The 17,902-nt window shown below is 45.4% G+C and overlaps 1 protein-coding gene across 3 annotated transcripts in view; it reads right to left on the reverse strand.

The window, feature by feature from the left end:
- The window catches only part of LOC132830826 (NGFI-A-binding protein 1-like), a 62,124-nt gene that overhangs the window by 38,653 nt on the left and 5,569 nt on the right, over positions 1 to 17,902 (reverse strand). For all 3 annotated transcript variants that reach the window (XM_060848698.1, XM_060848699.1, XM_060848701.1), the window contains exon 2: positions 12,244 to 13,049. In XM_060848698.1, the coding sequence (XP_060704681.1) occupies positions 12,244 to 13,023 (780 nt within the window). In that variant the 5' untranslated portion in view covers positions 13,024 to 13,049. The remainder of the gene's footprint in view (positions 1 to 12,243; positions 13,050 to 17,902) is intronic.

A 17,902-nucleotide genomic window follows, 5' to 3' on the forward strand; every position in this document is an offset into this window, starting at 1 on the left:
ACCACGTTTGCCAACCACCAGTCTTCCGGCAACTGACCTGTGACTATCGATGATACAGTTATCTCAGCAAGAGGCCCAGCAATCACTTCTCTAGCTTCCCACACAATTCTCGGGTACACCTCATCAGGTCCTGGGGATTTATCCACCTTTAACCGTTTCAAGACATCCAGCACTTCCTCCTCTATAATATGTACATTTTGCAGGATGTCACCATCTATTTCCCTACAGTCTATATCTTCCATATCCTTTTCCACAGTAAATACTAATGCAAAATATTCATTTAGTATCTCCCCCATTTTCTGTGGCTCTACACAAAGGCCGCCTTGCTGATCTTTGAGGGGCCCAATTCTCTCCCTAGTTACCCTTTTACTCTTAATATATTTTAAAAACCCTTTGTATTCTCCTTAATTCTATTTGCCAATGCTATCTCATGTCCCTTTTTTTCTGATTTCCCTCTTAAGTATACTCCTACTTCCTTTATACTCTTCTAAGGATTCACTCGCTCTATCCTGTCTATACCTGACATATGCTTCCTTCTTTTCCCTAACCAAACCCTCAATTTCTTTGGTCATCCAGCATTCCCTATACCTACCAGCCTTCCCTTTCACCCTGACAGGAATATACTTTCTCTGGATTCTTGTTATCTCATTTCTGAAGGCTTCCCATTTTCCAGCCGGCCCTTTACCTGCGAACATCTGCCTCCAATCAGCTTTCAAAAGTTCTTGCTTAATACCATCAAAATTGGCCTTTCTCCAATTTAGAACTTCAACTTTTAGATCTGGCCTATCCTTTTCCATCACGATTTTAAAACAAATAGAATTATAGTTAGTAGATAGTAGTTGTATTGTAATTTGTGTTTTTTTTTCTTTTTATTATACTGATATTTGTGATTAATTGTTTTTTTCAATAATTTTATAGGTTTGTAAAGTTATAAAAAGTGCTAATAAATATATTTACAAAAAAATAAGCATGACTAGAAATGGACATCACAACCTGGATAGAAGGTGAGAGGTAACTTATAGGGATCTGCAAATTAGTTACTGGTGCGGAACAGGTCATTAAAATATCAATTCAAAGTTAAAAAGCTGGTCTAATAGCAGCCATTAAATTACAGTCATTTATTGTAAGCCAATGTCCTTTAGGAAAGTTAATCTTCCGGTTTTCAATCTCCCACCCTTTACCTGGTCAGGCCTACATGTGACTCCAAACGCTCAGCAATGTGGTTCGCTCTTAACTACCCTATAGCCAGCAACACCCATATCCCATGAACGAATATTAAAAAAATCCTTCCCACCAGGTCCAGAATCTGGGGGTCACAGTCTAAGGATACAGGGTGGACCATTTAGGACAGAAATGAAGAGAAATGCCTTCACCCAGACAGCGAGGAGTCTGTGCAGTTTTTTTTTTAAGAATTCCTACAGTGTGGTAACAGGCCCTTCAGCCCAACAAGTCCACACTAATCCTCTGAAGAGTAACCCACCAAGACCCATTCCCTGATCCTTATATTTACCCCTGACTAATGCACCTAGCCTACACATCCCTGAACACTACGAATGGCCAATTCACCTAACCTGCATTGTGGGAGGAAACCAGAGCACCCAGAGGAAACCAATGCAGACACAGGGAGATTGTGCAAACTCCACTCAGACACTCACCCAAGGCTGGGATCGAACCCGGCTCCCTGGCACAGTGAGGCAGCATCGCTAACCACTATGCCACCGTGACGCCCCGTGTTCACCATGAACTATATCTAACACCTTCATGAAAACATTCAATGTTTTGGCCTCAACCGTTTTCTGTGGTAAAGGGATTAAAGGGTCCAGGGAGAAAGTGGGAACAGGTACTGAGTTGGACGATCAGCCAGGATCATATTAAATGGTGCAACAAGCTCAAGAGACTGATGGGCCTACTCCTGCTTCTATTTTTCTGAATCTCGATGTGTCAGTTTCTCCTCTGCAACAGTTCTCAGCTCAGCGGCTGTGTGAATAGCTGGTGAAGCTTGTGGGTCTATTAGCTATTTTAATTCCAACCAGCTGCTCAGGTGGGATTTGAACCTGGTGCTAACTCAAAGGACATTTGGTTTACCAGGCCAGTGACATTACCACTACACCACCATCGCCCCATGTGTTTCACAGTGACTCCCATTTGATGAAAACTTTAGGAAAAGGGTTCTTGCTTTTCACCATAAAATTAGTGGGAGTGAGGGAGGTAGGTAGGTACAATTTTACACCCTAGCACCAACTCCCCCTCACCCACCCCCAGGGTAGGGGTGGGCGATTTACATTATGGAAAATCTGAACTGTGACCCCAAACTCACCACAAACATGTCAGTGTCCAGTTCAACAGGAAGTTGGGGGTCGGTCTGGGTTGAGTAATTTCAAAACGTTCCTGAGGCTGCGTGCCTCAGATTGTAACATAACCATAGAATTGGTAGAGGACAGCAAAAGGCCATTCAGCCCCACAGTGTCTGCAATGGCTCTCTGAATATATCACCTTAACAAATCTCCTGCTGCTCTCCTGTAATCCTGCATATTGTTTCCATTCTAAAAACCATTTGCAAAACTCTTCCACACTCCGCCCACTCATTCTCCATCCATTTACGGGTGGGAACAATTATTCTTTATCCACACTGTCCAATCCCTCAGGATATTGAAAACTTCAAGCAAATCTCCTCTCCAAGGGAGACAATCCCAACTTCAATATTTCCTCAGAACTGAAGTTCCTCCTCTCTGGAACTACTATTGTACACCTCTTCTGCACTCTCTCAAATATATTCACAGCCTTTGCATAGGCACTCAGAACTGAGCAGAACACTCCAGCTAAGGTCTAACTGGTGTTCTGCATTAGTTTCAGATAACCTCTCTGCTCTTATATTCTATTAATGAAGCCTAGAATACAGTGTCCTTTATTAACAGCTCTTTCTGACTGTCATAGGTACAACACAGAAACCAGTCCATGCTGACCAGAATCCCAAACCAACCTAGTCCCACCTGCCTGCGCTTGGCCCATTTCCCTCCAAACACTTATATTCATGTACTTATCCTAGAGCACCCGGAGGAAACCAGCACAGACACGAGAAGAATGTTAAAATTCCACACAGACACTCACCCAAAGCGGGGATCGAACCTGGCTCCCTGGCACTGTGAGGCAGCATTGCTAACTACTGAGCAACCTGCCGCCCCGTGTTCACTGTGAACTATATCAAACACCTTCATGAAAACATTCAATGTTTTGGCCTCAACCACTTTCTGTGGTAAATGGATCAAAGGTCCAGGGATAAAGTGGGAACAGGTACTGAGTTGGACGATCAGCCAGGATCATACTAAATTGTGCAGCAAGCTCAAAGGGCTGATGGGCCTACTCCTGTTTCTAATTTTCTGAATCTCTATGTGTCAGCTTCTCCTGTGCAACAGTTCTCAGCTCAGCGACTGTGTGAATAGCTGGTGAAGCTTGTGGTGGGGTCAGGCAGGAAGTTCTATCCCCTGCACACTCCCCCTCTTACCGATACTGTAAGAGGTCAAAGGTTAGGGCATCCTGTCAGGTGTTCAGTTGGAAGTGGGTGCCCTCAGCTGACCATTTCAGCCCATCCACCCCCTCACCCCACAATCAGCCTGCACTCGGATTGAGATCCACCCCATTGCAAACCTTGACCAGTCTTTTTGAGCCATTCCCATCACCCACCATGCCCAGTCCAACCCTAGACCACTGTCAGCCAATCACAGTCAGGGCCTGGCATAGCTAATAGACCCTCAGGAAGGACAAAGCAGCAACTTATTCACAACAAATTACCCCAGGGTCGATACCTCGCTTCCTGCATGCTTCTTGTACACAGTCAGGATCCAGTCGGCCAAATATCTCTTGCCCTCGGGGAGCTGCATTGGGAAGGGGAATTCAATTCCAATTTGCTGGTTCAAAACCCAGGAATTCCCTCCCAAAGGGCATTGTCTACAGCAGGTGGACTGTAGCAGTTCAAGAAGGCAACTCAACCCCACCTTAACGGCAACTAGGGACGGGCAATAAAAGCTGGCCAAGCCAGCATCATTTACGGGAAAGTAAGATGAACACAGAATCATAAAGTTATAAAGCACAGAAACAGATCTCTTAGTCTAACTCATCCATGCTGACCAGATATCCTAAATACATCTAGTCCCATTTGCCAGCATTTGGCCCATACCCTTCTAAACCCTTCCTATTCATATACCCATCAGATGCCTTTTACCAGCCTCCACCACTTTCTCTGGCAGCACATTGCATACACATACCACCCTCTGCACGAAAAAGTTGCCCCTTCGGTCCTCCTTTTATATCTTTCCAGTCTCACCCTAAATGAATGCCCTCTAGTTCTGGACTCCCCCACCCCAGGGAAAAGCCCTTGTATATTTATCCTATCCATGCCCCTCATGATGTTATAAACGTCTATAAGGTCACCCTCAGCCTGTGATGCTCCAGGGAAAACAGCCCCACCTATTCAGCCTCTCCCTATAGGTCAAACCCTGGCAACATCCTTGTAAATCCTTTTTGAATCCTTTCATGATTTTTAAGTAACATGTGTGAACTGCAAAGGCATGTAAGAGATATTTGACCCTGCACCATCTCTTTAGAGTTCCAAGAATTGAATTCAAAAGCTCATCTTGATTCTGAATTTTGGTCTCCCGCCCAGTGAATGAGGAACAGGTCCTCGGGCTGAGTAGAATGCAGGTAAAAGCACATGAGTAGGAGATGCTCTCCCTCTCTCTCGGCTGATGACACTGTGCACAGGTACCTAGGGATCAAATGTTGTCTCTGCACCTTACTAACTCAGATTCCGAGACTCTTCTTACACCCGAGATTTATTTTCTTCCTTTCAGACAGGTACTCTTGGATTGTCCACCACAGCTCATGTTCCCAGTGACAGAGCCTGAGCCTCAGAAACACACAGCTCACACAATGAAAGCTACGCCCAGGCAAATGAACACTATGCTGTCACATGGGGTTAGAATAAACCCCAGTATGATCCCTTCAGAGATTTTTTTTATGAGGTGGATAAGCTAAGCGCAAGACTTTTCCTTCCAAAAGTTCGCGGTTTGAAATAATCACACTGGGTTCAGTAGAGTGTCGAATGGTCACTAACAAACATTGCAGCCTCAAGTTCATAGTCAAAGCAACTCATTGAGGAAGACACCCATCTTTGACGTGAAGTATCAAACCGTGGCCCCATCTACCTCTCGGTTGGATTTTTAAAAAAACCCAACATCACTGTTTTGAAGAAAAGCCAGGGAATTAACCTGGTGTGCCAGTTAATATTCATCCTCACTCAACATCACAAAAATATAAACAGACTTACTGATCATTATTGTCATATTCTACTGCTGTGTTCCTTATTACAGAATTGCCAGCCTCAGTGTTCCAGTAAATCGCAAGAGTTCACTTGAAAATCTCAAGTAGATCTAATTAACAGATAAATTGCACTACTTGGCAGATGATGTACATGGTCTCAGTCTAGTACACTGCTGCTTGAACTCTGCTGCTGAATCATGTGTCAGTCTGGTCCCTGGCTCATTCATATACTAACAGCAGTGACCCAACAGCTAGCACATTCCCACTTACCCATGTTTATGGCGAGCAATTTTCCTCCATTACAACAATAAAAAGAAAAGACAAGACTTGCGTTCATTTGTACAGCAGTTTTCACAATGACCACATAACCAAATAATTACTTCTAAAAAGTAGGACGATGGACAGTAGGAGGCACAGCAACTGATCTGTGTATAACAAGCTCTGGCAAACAGCGATGTGATGGTGACTGGGTAATCTGTCGTGATGTTGACTGAGTGATAAAGTTCGACTAAGACACAGCTTCTCTTCTTTTCTTGGAAACAGTGTTGACTCTAAGGTCTGGGAATGCGGTGGCCTAGTGGCATTATGACTAGACTGTTAACCCAAGATAACATTCAACACCTGGGTGCAAATCTTGCCATGGTAGAATTTGAAATCAATAAAACTCTGGAACCAAGAGTCAAATGACGACCTTGAAACCATTTAGGAGCAAGTTACTGCAGATGCTGGAATCTGTACAGAAAAAGCTGCAAATCACAGTGAGTCAGGCAGCATCTGCAGATAAGAGGCAAGTTAACATTTTAACTTTAGATGACTCTTCACCCATGGAACCATTGTAGGTAGAACCCATCTGATTCACTCATGTCCTTTAGGGAGGGAAACTGCTGTCCTTACCAAGTCAGACCCACAGCAATGCAGTCAACTTTCAACTTAAATTAAGAATGGGTAACAAGTGCTGGCCTAGCCAGTGACAGCCCCGTCCCATGAAAAAATTTAAATGAAAAATGATTTTAATTCCCACCAGCTGCTCAGTTGGGATTTGAACCTGGTGCTAACTCAAAGGACATCTGGTTTACCAGGCCAGTGACATTACCACTACACCACCATCTCCCCATGAGTTTCACAGTGACTCCCATTTGATGAAAACATTAGGAAAAGGGTTCTTGCTTTTCACCATGAAATTAGTGGGAGCGAGGGAGGTAGGTAGGTAGAATTTTACACCCTAGCACCAACTCCCCCTCACCCACCACAGGATGAGGGTGGGCAATTTACATTATGGAAAATCTGAACCGTGACCCCAAACTCACCACAAACACGTCAGTGTCCAGTTCAACAGGAAGTTGGGGGTCGGTCTGGGTTGAGTAATTTCAAAACGTTCCTGAGGCTGCGTGCCTCAGATTGTAACATAACCATAGAATTGGTAGAGGACAGCAAAAGGCCATTCAGCCCCACAGTGTCTGCAATGGCTCTCTGAATATATCAACTTAACAAATCTCCTGCTGCTCTCCTGTAATCCTGCATATTGTTTCCATTCTAAAAACCATTTGCAAAACTCTTCCACACTCCGCCCACTCATTCTCCATCCATTTATGGGTGGGAACAATTATTCTTTATCTACACTGTCCAATCCCTCAGGATATTGAAAACTTCGAGCAAATCTCCTCTCCAAGGGAGACAATCCCAACTTCAATATTTCCTCAGAACTGAAGTTCCTCCTCTCTGGAACTACTCTTGTACACCTCTTCTACACTCTCTCAAATATATTCACCGCCTTTGTATAGGCACTCAGAACTGAACAGAACACTCCAGCTAAGGTCTAACTAGTGTTCTGCATTAGTTTCAGATAACCCCCCTGCTCTTATATTCTATTAATGAAGCCTAGAATGCCTTTATTAACAGCTTTTTCTGACTGTCATGGATACAACACAGAAACCAGTCAATGTTGACCAGAGTCCCAAACTAACCTAGTCCCACCTGCCTGCGCTTGGCCCATTTCCTTCCAAACACATATATTCTTGTACTTTTCCATATGTCCTTTAAACGTAACTATCCACCACTTCCTCAGGACGTTCATTCCACACACAAACCACTCCGGGTGTAAAAATAAAATTGCCCCTCTTATGTCTTTTTAAAATCTTTCTCCTGTCACCTCAAAAATGTGTCCTCTAGTGTTGAAATCCCCCACCCTAGGGAAAAGACTTTAGCAACTCACTTTATCTAGACCCTTTGTGATTTTATAAACCGCTATATGGTCACCCCTCAACTTTCTACCTACTAGTCAAAAAAGTCCCAGTCTATCCAGCCCCTCGTTATAATTCAAACCCTCCAAACCCGGCAATATCTTGATAAATCTCTTCTGTACCCCCTCCAATTTAATAATATCCTTAACGATTACCTACTACATATACACACAGATCTCTCTGTTCCTGCACCCCCTTCAGAATCATATCCTTTATCTTATGTGGACACTTACATGTTGGAGCAGAGATGCCCAATTAGCTCAGGGTGATACCAACATTGGGACTCTTCTCATTCCCCTTTTCATAAACTGGAAAAGTACGTTTCCTTCAAATTCATGTGCAATGTCTGACTGTTATCACCCTTCTCTGTCCCGGCAGAGAGAGAATGAAGAGATATGGGGAAGTGGGTGGTTAGAGTTTGTCTGCATTTGGGATACAGACAGAATCTAACCTCACACCTTGAATACATTCTCTGAGCTGAGAAGCCACCTTCTTTTATAAAACCTTAAGTTATCATGAGAATGTGACATAAAAGAAGTTCTGGGATTTACATATTTCTGAACCAAAACCTGCAACCCATTCTAAAAGGATAAAAGACTTAACAGCCATTCAGATTTGTTCAATATATCGTTTTAATTGCATAACACTGTGATCTTTTGTTACAAATTCTGTGTCTTATGATCCTGCCCCACTAGCTACCTGATGAAGGAGCAGTGCTCTGAAAGCTAGTGCTTTCAAATAAAGCTGTTGAACTATAACCTGGTGTTGGTGATTTTTAAGGCCTTTTGTAAAGTAACCAGAAAAAAGGAGTATTTCTTTGGCACTCCAAAGTTTGGTTAGGTCAATCTTTTCTCAAAAAAATGAGTTTTTTTTTAAAAATTGCAAGATGGGCTATCAAGTGAAATGAGGAGAAAGTGAGGACTGCAGATGCTGGAGATCAGAGCTGAAAATGTGTTGCTGGAAAAGCGCAGCAGATCAGGCAGCATCCAAAGAGCAGGAGAATCGACATTTCGGGCATGAGCCCTTCTTCAGGAAAACATTCTTGAAGAAGAGCTCATGCCCGAAACGTCGATTCTCCTGCTCTTTGGATGCTGCCTGACCTGCTGCGCTTTTCCAGCAACACATTTTCAGCTATCAAGTGAAATGAGACTCAGAGAGATTGCAGCGGCTGATGTAAATGAAAATGGAGCAGGAGTAGGGCTATTGTCTAGTCTGTTTCACCTTTCAATAAAATCATGGCTACAATCGTTAAGACTTATCGAGGCACAAAGAAAACTGACATTGCTAGTGGGAGGAGCCCCATGGGGCAGCACGGTGGCCCAGTTGTTAGCACTGCTGCCTCACAGCGCTGGGGACCTGGGTTTGAATCCATCCTCGGGCATCGTCTGTGTGAAGTTTGCACATTCTCCCCCGTCTGCGTGGTTTTCCTCCAGGTGATCGTGTTTCCTCCCACAGTCCAACAATGCTCAGGTTAGGTGGACTGGCCGAGGCAAACTAGGTGAAAGTGAGAACTGGAGATCAGAGTCGAGAGTGTGGTGCTGGAAAAGCACAGCAGGTCAGGTAGCATCTGAGGAGCAGGAGAATCGATGTTTTGGGCAAAAGCCCTTCATCAGGAATCATGGTAAATTGCCCACAGTGCGCTGGGATGTGCATACTAGGTGGATTCATGGGAAATGTATGGTTACAGGGATAGATTAGGAATCTCGGCAAGTGTGGATTTGATGGGCTGAATGGCCTGCTTCCACACTAGAGATTCTATGATTATCCCTGCTATCTCAGCATATACATGAAGCATGTATAGGGTACATGAGATAATTTGTGTTGTCTTAATGCGATTCAACTCACTTCCCATGTACTTCTAGGATACGGAAGGGCTACTTTCTGTATCTTTCATATTTGCACTCCCCTATCTCCAGCAATCCCTGATGACCTCAGCTGACAGGAAGCTCAGCTCTGTCTGCGCTGGCTTCCCTGGGTGAATAGTCAGCAAATATCCACCGCTTAATCCCACACACAAGAAACAGCCCCACAGGCAAAGGACCTAAACCTGGAAGAGGGACAGCATTACTTGCTGCAGGGAGGGGTGGAGTAAAAGTTTTAAAAAGCAAATGGACGAGGTTGTTACAAACTTGGGCAGTGAATATTGACCAAAGATAGGCCCATTACTCAATACATTGGCTGCGGGCTACGTTGAGACTCTGCGTGATTTGTTGACGGATTTCAATCAATCAGTCTGATTTTATTCACTGTCCCTCCCATTTGAAGGTAAAAAATGAGGTCTGCAGATGCTGGAGATCACAGCTGAAAATGTGTTGCTGGTTAAAGCACAGCAGGTTAGGCAGCATCCAAGGAACAGGAAATTCGACGTTTCGGGTATAAGCCCTTCATCAGGAATGGCTTATTCCTGATGAAGGGCTTATGCCCGAAACGTCGAATTTCCTGTTCCTTGGATGCTGCCTAACCTGCTGTGCTTTAACCAGCAACACATTTTCAGCCCTCCCATTTGAAGACTGGATTTCAAAATGGCTGAATGTATACTGACGTTCTGGAGTGTGAAAGCTGGGCACTGTCTTTACATCTCCTTCCTCACGTCAGCTTAGAAGCAGCAAGAGTCAGGTACCAGTCTCACACTCAAGGCTGCATCTTTCTGTAAAGTGTGTTTGGGATCCCCAGTGAGGTGAAGTGAGGGGAAGAAAGCCACCACTTAAAAACCGTCCTTTGAAGTAAACTAAGAAATGCTGCTGCCTCAATGCTTCCTGTAAACCAATGCAGCTTTAACCCTCAACTTGATGATTGCGACACACGGGTATGCCATCCCGAGTTGTCACATGGCTGAGTTTAACCTCTCATGGTGCAGTGGTAGTGTCGCTATCTCTGAGCCAGGAGACCTGGATTCAAGTCCCACCTGCTCCGGGGAAGTGGAATAACATTTCTGAATAAGTAAATTAGAAAATATCTTCACTGAGTTTACTGGAATGTCAGATCCAAACTCATCGCGGCTTGTTTCTTTTAGGAACAAACAGGCTTTTGCTGGAAGCCATTGCACAGGCCGCAAATCGAAAAGAGCATGCAATTTAAAGGAGAAAGGCCACAATCTTTTTTGTGCTCTTGTGAGCAGTGGTAGTGCCCCAATCTCTCAGCCAGAAGGCCCAGCTTTAAGTCTCCACCCGTTCTGGAGGAGTGGGTGGTAACATCTCTGAACAGGTCGGTTAGGAAATATCTGAAGGAGAAAGGCCTAAGTCAGTCAGCCACGGGAGAAGCTAGGACCGGTCTCCATGGTGAGGAGAAGGCTGAGGAGAAACTTGATAAACAAAATCACGAGGAGTCTGAGCAGAGCAGAGAGGGAGAAACTGTTTCCAATGACGGAGAAACAGAAGGCACTGATTTTAACACAATCCCAGAAGTAAATGGAAAATAGGAGCAGGGGTAGGCCATTTGGCCCACTGAACCCATTCCATTCAACATAATCATGGCTGACTCTTTATCTCAACGCCATTCCCACTCTCACCTTTTAACACCTTTCACTTTCAAGTATCTGTCGATTTCTTACTTAAATATATTTATTGGTTAGGCTTCCACAGCCTTGCCTAGAGACAGCATACCACAGCACATTGCCTCAGGTTGTACATTCCAATCCTGTCAATGGCAGAAGCTAATACAATCAGGGATTTCAAAATGGGATTCGGATAATTGGAGGGCAATGGTATTCTCACAAAAGTATTAATCTGGAGAGCCAGTCAATATGATGGGGGCCCAGGTTCAAATCCTACCAAGACAGTCTGCGAATGTTTTCTGGGAGTGCAGGAGGTTTATAAAATCATGAGGGATATGGATAGGTTGAATGGTAGGTGTCTTTCACCTCGGGTGAGGGATTTCAAGACGAGGGGACATATGTTTAAGGTGAGAGGAGGAAGATTTAAACAAGGATATGAGGGGCTACATTTTTTACGCAGACAGTGCATGGAATGTACTTCCAGAAGAAGTGGTGGACGTGGGTACAGTTACAATGTTTAAAAGACATTTGGATAAGTAATGAATGAGAAATGTTTGGAGGGATATGGGCCAGGAGCAGGTAGGCGGGACTAGGTTAGTTTGGGATTGTGGTCAGTATGGACTGGTTGGACCAAAGGGTCTGTTTCCATTCTGTTAAGACCGCAGATGGTGGAACTTGAATTAAGAGTGGGAACCGTTGTCAATTGCCAGAAAACCTCATCTAATTCACAACCATCCCTTTGGGAAGGAAACTGCCACCGTTACCTGGTCTGGCCTACATGTGACACTGCAACCACAGCGACGTGGATGATTCCTAACTGCCCGCTGGGCGATATGTGCTGGCCGAGTTAGTAACACTCACCCTACCATGAACAAACAAAGCTAGAAATACACCTTTGCTCTTGATAAGAATTATACAGCTGCCACACTGTATTGGCTGCAGGGCAGAGGAGAGTGTCCCCAGTCTGAACAGGGTGAAGGATGAGAATGGAATAGTGTGCGTTAGGTGGGCTTCAGATTGGTTTCACAGGTCAGTGCGACTTCAAGGGTCAAAGGCCTGTACTGCGCTGTTCTATGTTCTAAGGAGTAGGTCATTCAGCCCCACGAGCATGCTCCCCGACATTCAATGAGATCACCTCCTATCCTACCATACTGTAAACAATTCTATTTTCTAATCACAACTCAACGCCCATACCTCGTGCAACGTCAGATTCTTCCCATCCTTGCGTTTGGAGTCGAACCGCCCATATATGGCGCTGAATTTGCGGATCTCTTCCTCCCTCTGGGGATCCTGCTCGCTCATCTCGAAGATGTGGCCCAGCGACTTGGCCATCTTTTTGTTGCTGATGAAGACGCACTCCAGCTCCTTGGGCTCCATCCTGGGCACGGTGTGGATGAGCCGCTCCGCGCACGCCGCGATGATCTGCACCACGTCTGGGGTCAGGGGCAGCGAGGGGCCACCATCCTTAGGCGGGGAGTGGGGCTCCTCTTTAGGCATCGTCATCACGTGGGAAATGCTGGGCAGCGGGTGCACGCCCCCAGCTGCCACCGCCTCCGCCTGAGATGAGGTCTGAGACGACGTCTCCCGTGACACGGCATGATTGTTGGCCACCTCCTGCCCGGAGACCAGGCCCTGGGCAGTGCCGGCTGAGTTGGGGCTGCTGGTGTTGAGTTCTGAGATCTTGGCAATGGGAATGCTGCTGGCCGGGAGCTTGGTGAGGGGCTGATTGAAGGCGGTGGGGTTGGTGATCCACTCCTGCAGGGCCTTCTGTAGGCGGCGGACATGAAGGGGCTTACTTGACATGCCCACCAGAGCCATGATCTCCAGAAACTCCTCCTCCGCGGCGTCGCACAGTTGCTGGACGTCGTCTCCGCCCTGCTGGATGAAGGCGTCGTAGTAGATGAGAAGGTTCGCTCGCTGGAGGACCCTGTAGAGCTGCAGCTCGCCCAGGGTGGAGGGCTGAGAGGTCGTCATAGCCCGCTTTCTTGACCTCAAAGACCCTGAGAAACAAAACAAAACAAAACAGATTCAACGGTCAGGCCTTTCGGCGGAGAAAGAAAAAGCTCGATTTCTAGGGCACAGGGCTCAAGGTCTACGCAGGAACAGGAGGAGGCCATTCAGTCCATCAAGCCTGCTCCACTATTCAATACCATCATGGCTGGTCATCCTACTCCCTGTTCCCACTTTCTCCCTTTACCCATCGATCTCTTTAGCTCTAAGAATTAGATCTCACTTCTTCTTGAAAACATTCAATGTTTTGGCCTCAGGTGCTTCCTGTGGTAGAGAATTCCACAGGCTCCCCCCTCTCTGGCTGAAGTCATTTCTCTGATTCTTGATAATAGGAGATGAAGATACATATCCTTGGACTGTGACCTTGAACCCACCTACTGGCAGCAGATTCCATAAGACCACAGGCCATAAGGTACAGGAGCAGAATTAGGTCATTCAGACCCTCAGGTCTGTACTATTATCCAATCATGGCTGATATTTTCCTCAACCCCAACTCCTGCCTTCTCCCCTTAACTTGGACATCCTTTATTAATAGAGAACCTCTCTATCTCTGTCTTAAAGACACTCAATGGCTTAGCCTCCACAGCCTTCTGTGGCAATGTGTTCTACAGATTAACCACCCACTTGCTGAAGAAATTCTTCCTCCTCTCAGTTCTAAAGGATCGTTCCTTCACTCTGAGGCTGGGCCCTTGGGTCATAGTCTCTCCTACCAGTGGAAACATCTTAGCCACAGGCATTATATCCAGGCCTCTCAGTATTCTGTTAGTTTCAATCAGATCCCCCCCCCCCCCCATCCTTCTAAATTGCATCGAGTGCAGACACAGAGTCCTCAATCTTTATGACAAGCCATTCATTCCCAGGATCATTCTTATTACCCTCCTTTGGACCCTCTCCAACGCCAGCACATCCTGCCTCAGATACGGGGCTCAAAATTGCTCACAACATTCTAAATGCAGTCTAACCAGATTCTTATACAATCCCAGCCTACACCTCTGCTCTCATGTTTGAACCCTCTTGAAATGAATGCTTAACTTCCTAACTGCCAAGTGAACCTGCACATTAACCTCAAGTTAATCCTGAACTAGTATTCTCTTGAGCTTTAGGTTTTTGAAGCCTTTCCTCACTTCGAATTAGTCTATGCCTTGATTCTTCCAAAATGCATCACTTCACACTTTCCCACATTGTATTGCACTGCTGCCACTTCTTCACCCACTCTCCCAGCCGCTCAGAGTCCTCTGGGGTGAGGTTCCTCTTGCAAAAGGTATTGAAGGAGGAAGGAAAAATGAACGGGGACAAAGGAGAGCGGGAAGGGAACTCTGGAGCCTGGGGCCGGGCCAGCTTGAGGTAGAGCTGCCAATACTGGAGTGACTTCGGTTGGAGATGATTAACTGACCAGAATTCCATGGTGACTCAGTGGTTAGCACTGCTGCCTCATAGCACCAGGGACCCGGGTTGGATTCCAGCCTTGGGCAACTGTCTCTGTGGAGTTTGCACATTCTCTCCATGTCTCTGTGGGTTTTCTCCAGTTTCCTCCCACAATCCAAAGATTGGCCATACTAAATTGCCCATAGTGGTCAGGGGTGTGTAGGTTAGGTGCATTAGTCAGGAGTAAATGTAAAACAAGAGGGTAGGGGAATGGGTTTGGATGGGATACTCTTCGGAGGGTTGGTATGGGCATGTGGGGCCTGTTTCCACACCGTTAGGATTCCATTCTATGATCTTTAATTGGAGAAATGCAAAGGGAGAGAAGATCCATTGACTTTCAGCACACAAAGTGCTGCCCTCCGGTCAGGGGTGGCTTTCTCTCACTTCTGAGTCAGAAGTTCAGGGGTTCAAGACCCATTTCAGAAACATTGGAAATAAATTTGCCCACCATACCAAACAACAACACACCCATTTGAGGCATTATCTTTCAAAGGAGATGTTGAACCCAAGTCCCACTGATTCTTCCATTGGAAGAAGATGGGGGGTGGGCGGTGAATGTAGAGGATCTTACGGCATTTTTTAAAAAAGGTCGTGCTGTTGTAACTCGCGTTTCATTGACACGAATTCACTGTAACGGGTTTGACGAATTGGGGATACTGTCTTTAAAGCACAAACTTCTAAAACGTGTGTTGTCTGTAACGCGATTACATCACCAACACTTTAAGCGCAGTTTCTAAAGCACATTTCTATAACGCTGGCTTGCGCAAGAACGCAACCATCACCTTATGGAAGAACTATGTGTTACAGACAAAACAAAAATAAATTAGATAAGGAAACATTAAGTTCTAATTACAGCCTAGAGTGTGATCTTGTAAGAAGTAGAGAGCCACAGAAAGAGAAATTAAAAAGCCAGATTTGCTGTGATATTGCATCTTGCACACTCTTAGATATTCCCCAAAGCACTTCACAGCCAATGAGTAACTTTTGAAGTGTTTTGAACGGTTGCTTTTTTAAAAACACGCCTGTGTTATTGGAAATGTCTCTAACACTTCCTATTGGTAATCTGAGTGAGGCCGGAACTGCTGCTCAGAGCCACAAATCTTCAGCCAATCCGCTGAGGTACAACATATAAATATGCCAGCAATCAACACATTCGTTTTAGCAGTTGGCAGAACTCTCGCCTCTGGGTCAGGGGATTCAAGTCCCCATCAAGAAAACTAACATATTTGGAGAGCACCTTTAATCAACCCCATTAAAATGTCCCAAACCACTTCACAGAAACACCTAACGTAAAGCATAAAACCAAGCCAGATAAGGAGATAATGGACAAAGAGGTGGGTTTCAGGGAGTGTCTTAAAGCAGGAAAGAGAGGGACGAGAGGTGTAGGGAAGACATTCCAAAGCTTACCAACTGCAGTTGTTGGTAGAGCAACGCACGAGGAGCCAGAATCAGAGGAATGAACATTTGTTGGAGAGTTGTGGGGCTGGAGGAGATTGCAAGGCGGAAGAGGACGTGGATGGAGTTGAAAACAAAGGCGAAAATGTGAAAGTTCAGATGCTGCTTGAATGGGAGCTAATGCAAGTCAGTGACCATCAGGGTGACAGGGGAACAGGACCCGCTGCAAGGTCAGACCAGGGCACTGCAGGACCCGAGTCCAAAGCTAACGCTCTATTGCAGTACTGAAGGAGAGCTGCACTGCCAGAGAATTACACTGAGGCCAGAACTTCCAGATCCGATATGTTACGGTACAGAAGGAGGCTATTTGGCCCATCGTAGCTGCATTTATTCTATCCTTTGGTGCCAATCTCCTGTCTTTTCCCCATATCCTTCCACATCAATTCTATTCAAATAGCCGTCCAGTGCTCACCACATTTCCAGGTAATGCATCCCAGACTCTAACTACTCGACATGTGAAAAGGTTTTTGCTCACACTTAATCACTATAAATCTAAGCCGTCAAGTTTTTATTCCTTTCACAAGCACAAACAGCTTCTTCCTACCTACTTTACCCAGCTCGCTCATGATTTTGAAAACCTCGATCAAACCCCCACTCAGCCTTCAGGAGGAACAGTCTCCAATCCAATCCATCCCCATAACAAATGTTTCTCATTCCTACAACCATCTCAAGTAGATACAAAAACTTCCTCCGGCCCTTACTTTGAGGAAGACGAGTTATCCCCCTCAGCCTGTCTAACGCTAATCCTACATTCAAATAAACAATCCGGTTATTATCATAGCACTGTTCATGGGAGCCTGCTGTGTACAAACGGGCTCCCATACTTCATACTTGACAACAGCTTCGGCATTTCAACCATAAGTCATTTGCTGTAAAATGCAACAAGAGAGAATAAAATAAAATACTGCGGATGCTGATAATGTGAAATAAACACTGAAGATATTGGAGAAACTCAGCCGGTCTGGCAGCTTTTGTGAAGGGAGAAATAGAGTTAGAGTTTTGAGTCCAATATGACCCTTCTTCATTCTGAGTTAACGTTTCATTCTGAAGGACAGTCATACCTGACTTGAAAGGTTAACTCTGCTTTTCTCTACCCGGATGTTGCTAGAAGCGCCTGGAGAGGTCTGCTGGTCATCCCAGGCGCTACAGAAATGCGAAGCCCTTTTTTTTTTAAGATTCTTAGTCCTTCAAATGCAAGTGTTGGCAGTGGCAACATTTTGCGCATTGGATGCAATTTGGACACAGTGGAAAAAATATTCCAATCAATATGGCACAGTAACGACAGTGGACCTGTAATCCAGGACCCCAGGCCAATGTTCTGGCAACATGGATTCCAGATATTTCCACCCTCTGGATGATTCTTTTCCTCAAATCCACTCCAAAACATTCTTTCCTTAAAACTCTTTCACCTGGGTACTGACCCCTTCTACAAACCTCTCCTGAACTAGTCTATGCTCAGAATTCCGTACACCTCAGTCAGATCCACCCACACCAACCCAGTCTTTCTCTGCTCTAAGGGAAATAATCTAGTCTCTCTTCCCAAGTAGGCTGAGTTCCAATTTTGTTTGATAATCACTCGTGAAGGTGACTCGCAAACTTCAAGGTACTACACAACCGCAAGGTGTGGTGCATGTCCAAGAAGGAACCCTGGGGTGAGATGAGACTGATTTGTTGGCCAAAGCCGAAATAAGCTTGTGAGGGGAAGGGGCTCACGGAGAAGCTGCGGTGCGGTGGGGAGAATGGGAAATAAACTGGCTGCACTATGTGCAACAGTACGTTTTCTTATTCTGAAATACAACAAGCCCCTCTGTGGACAGCACAGCCTTGGTGCCAGGCACCCTCGAGGGTCTCTGTGCAGTGACCATCTTCAGAGCAGTGATCCAAACAGTACCATCCATTATGGACCGCAAACACAGACAAAGCCAGAGCCACATTCTCTGTAGAATCAGAGAGCAAGGAATAA

The sequence above is a fragment of the Hemiscyllium ocellatum genome, chromosome 32, assembly GCF_020745735.1.
Source record: "Hemiscyllium ocellatum isolate sHemOce1 chromosome 32, sHemOce1.pat.X.cur, whole genome shotgun sequence".
NCBI lineage: Eukaryota > Metazoa > Chordata > Chondrichthyes > Orectolobiformes > Hemiscylliidae > Hemiscyllium > Hemiscyllium ocellatum.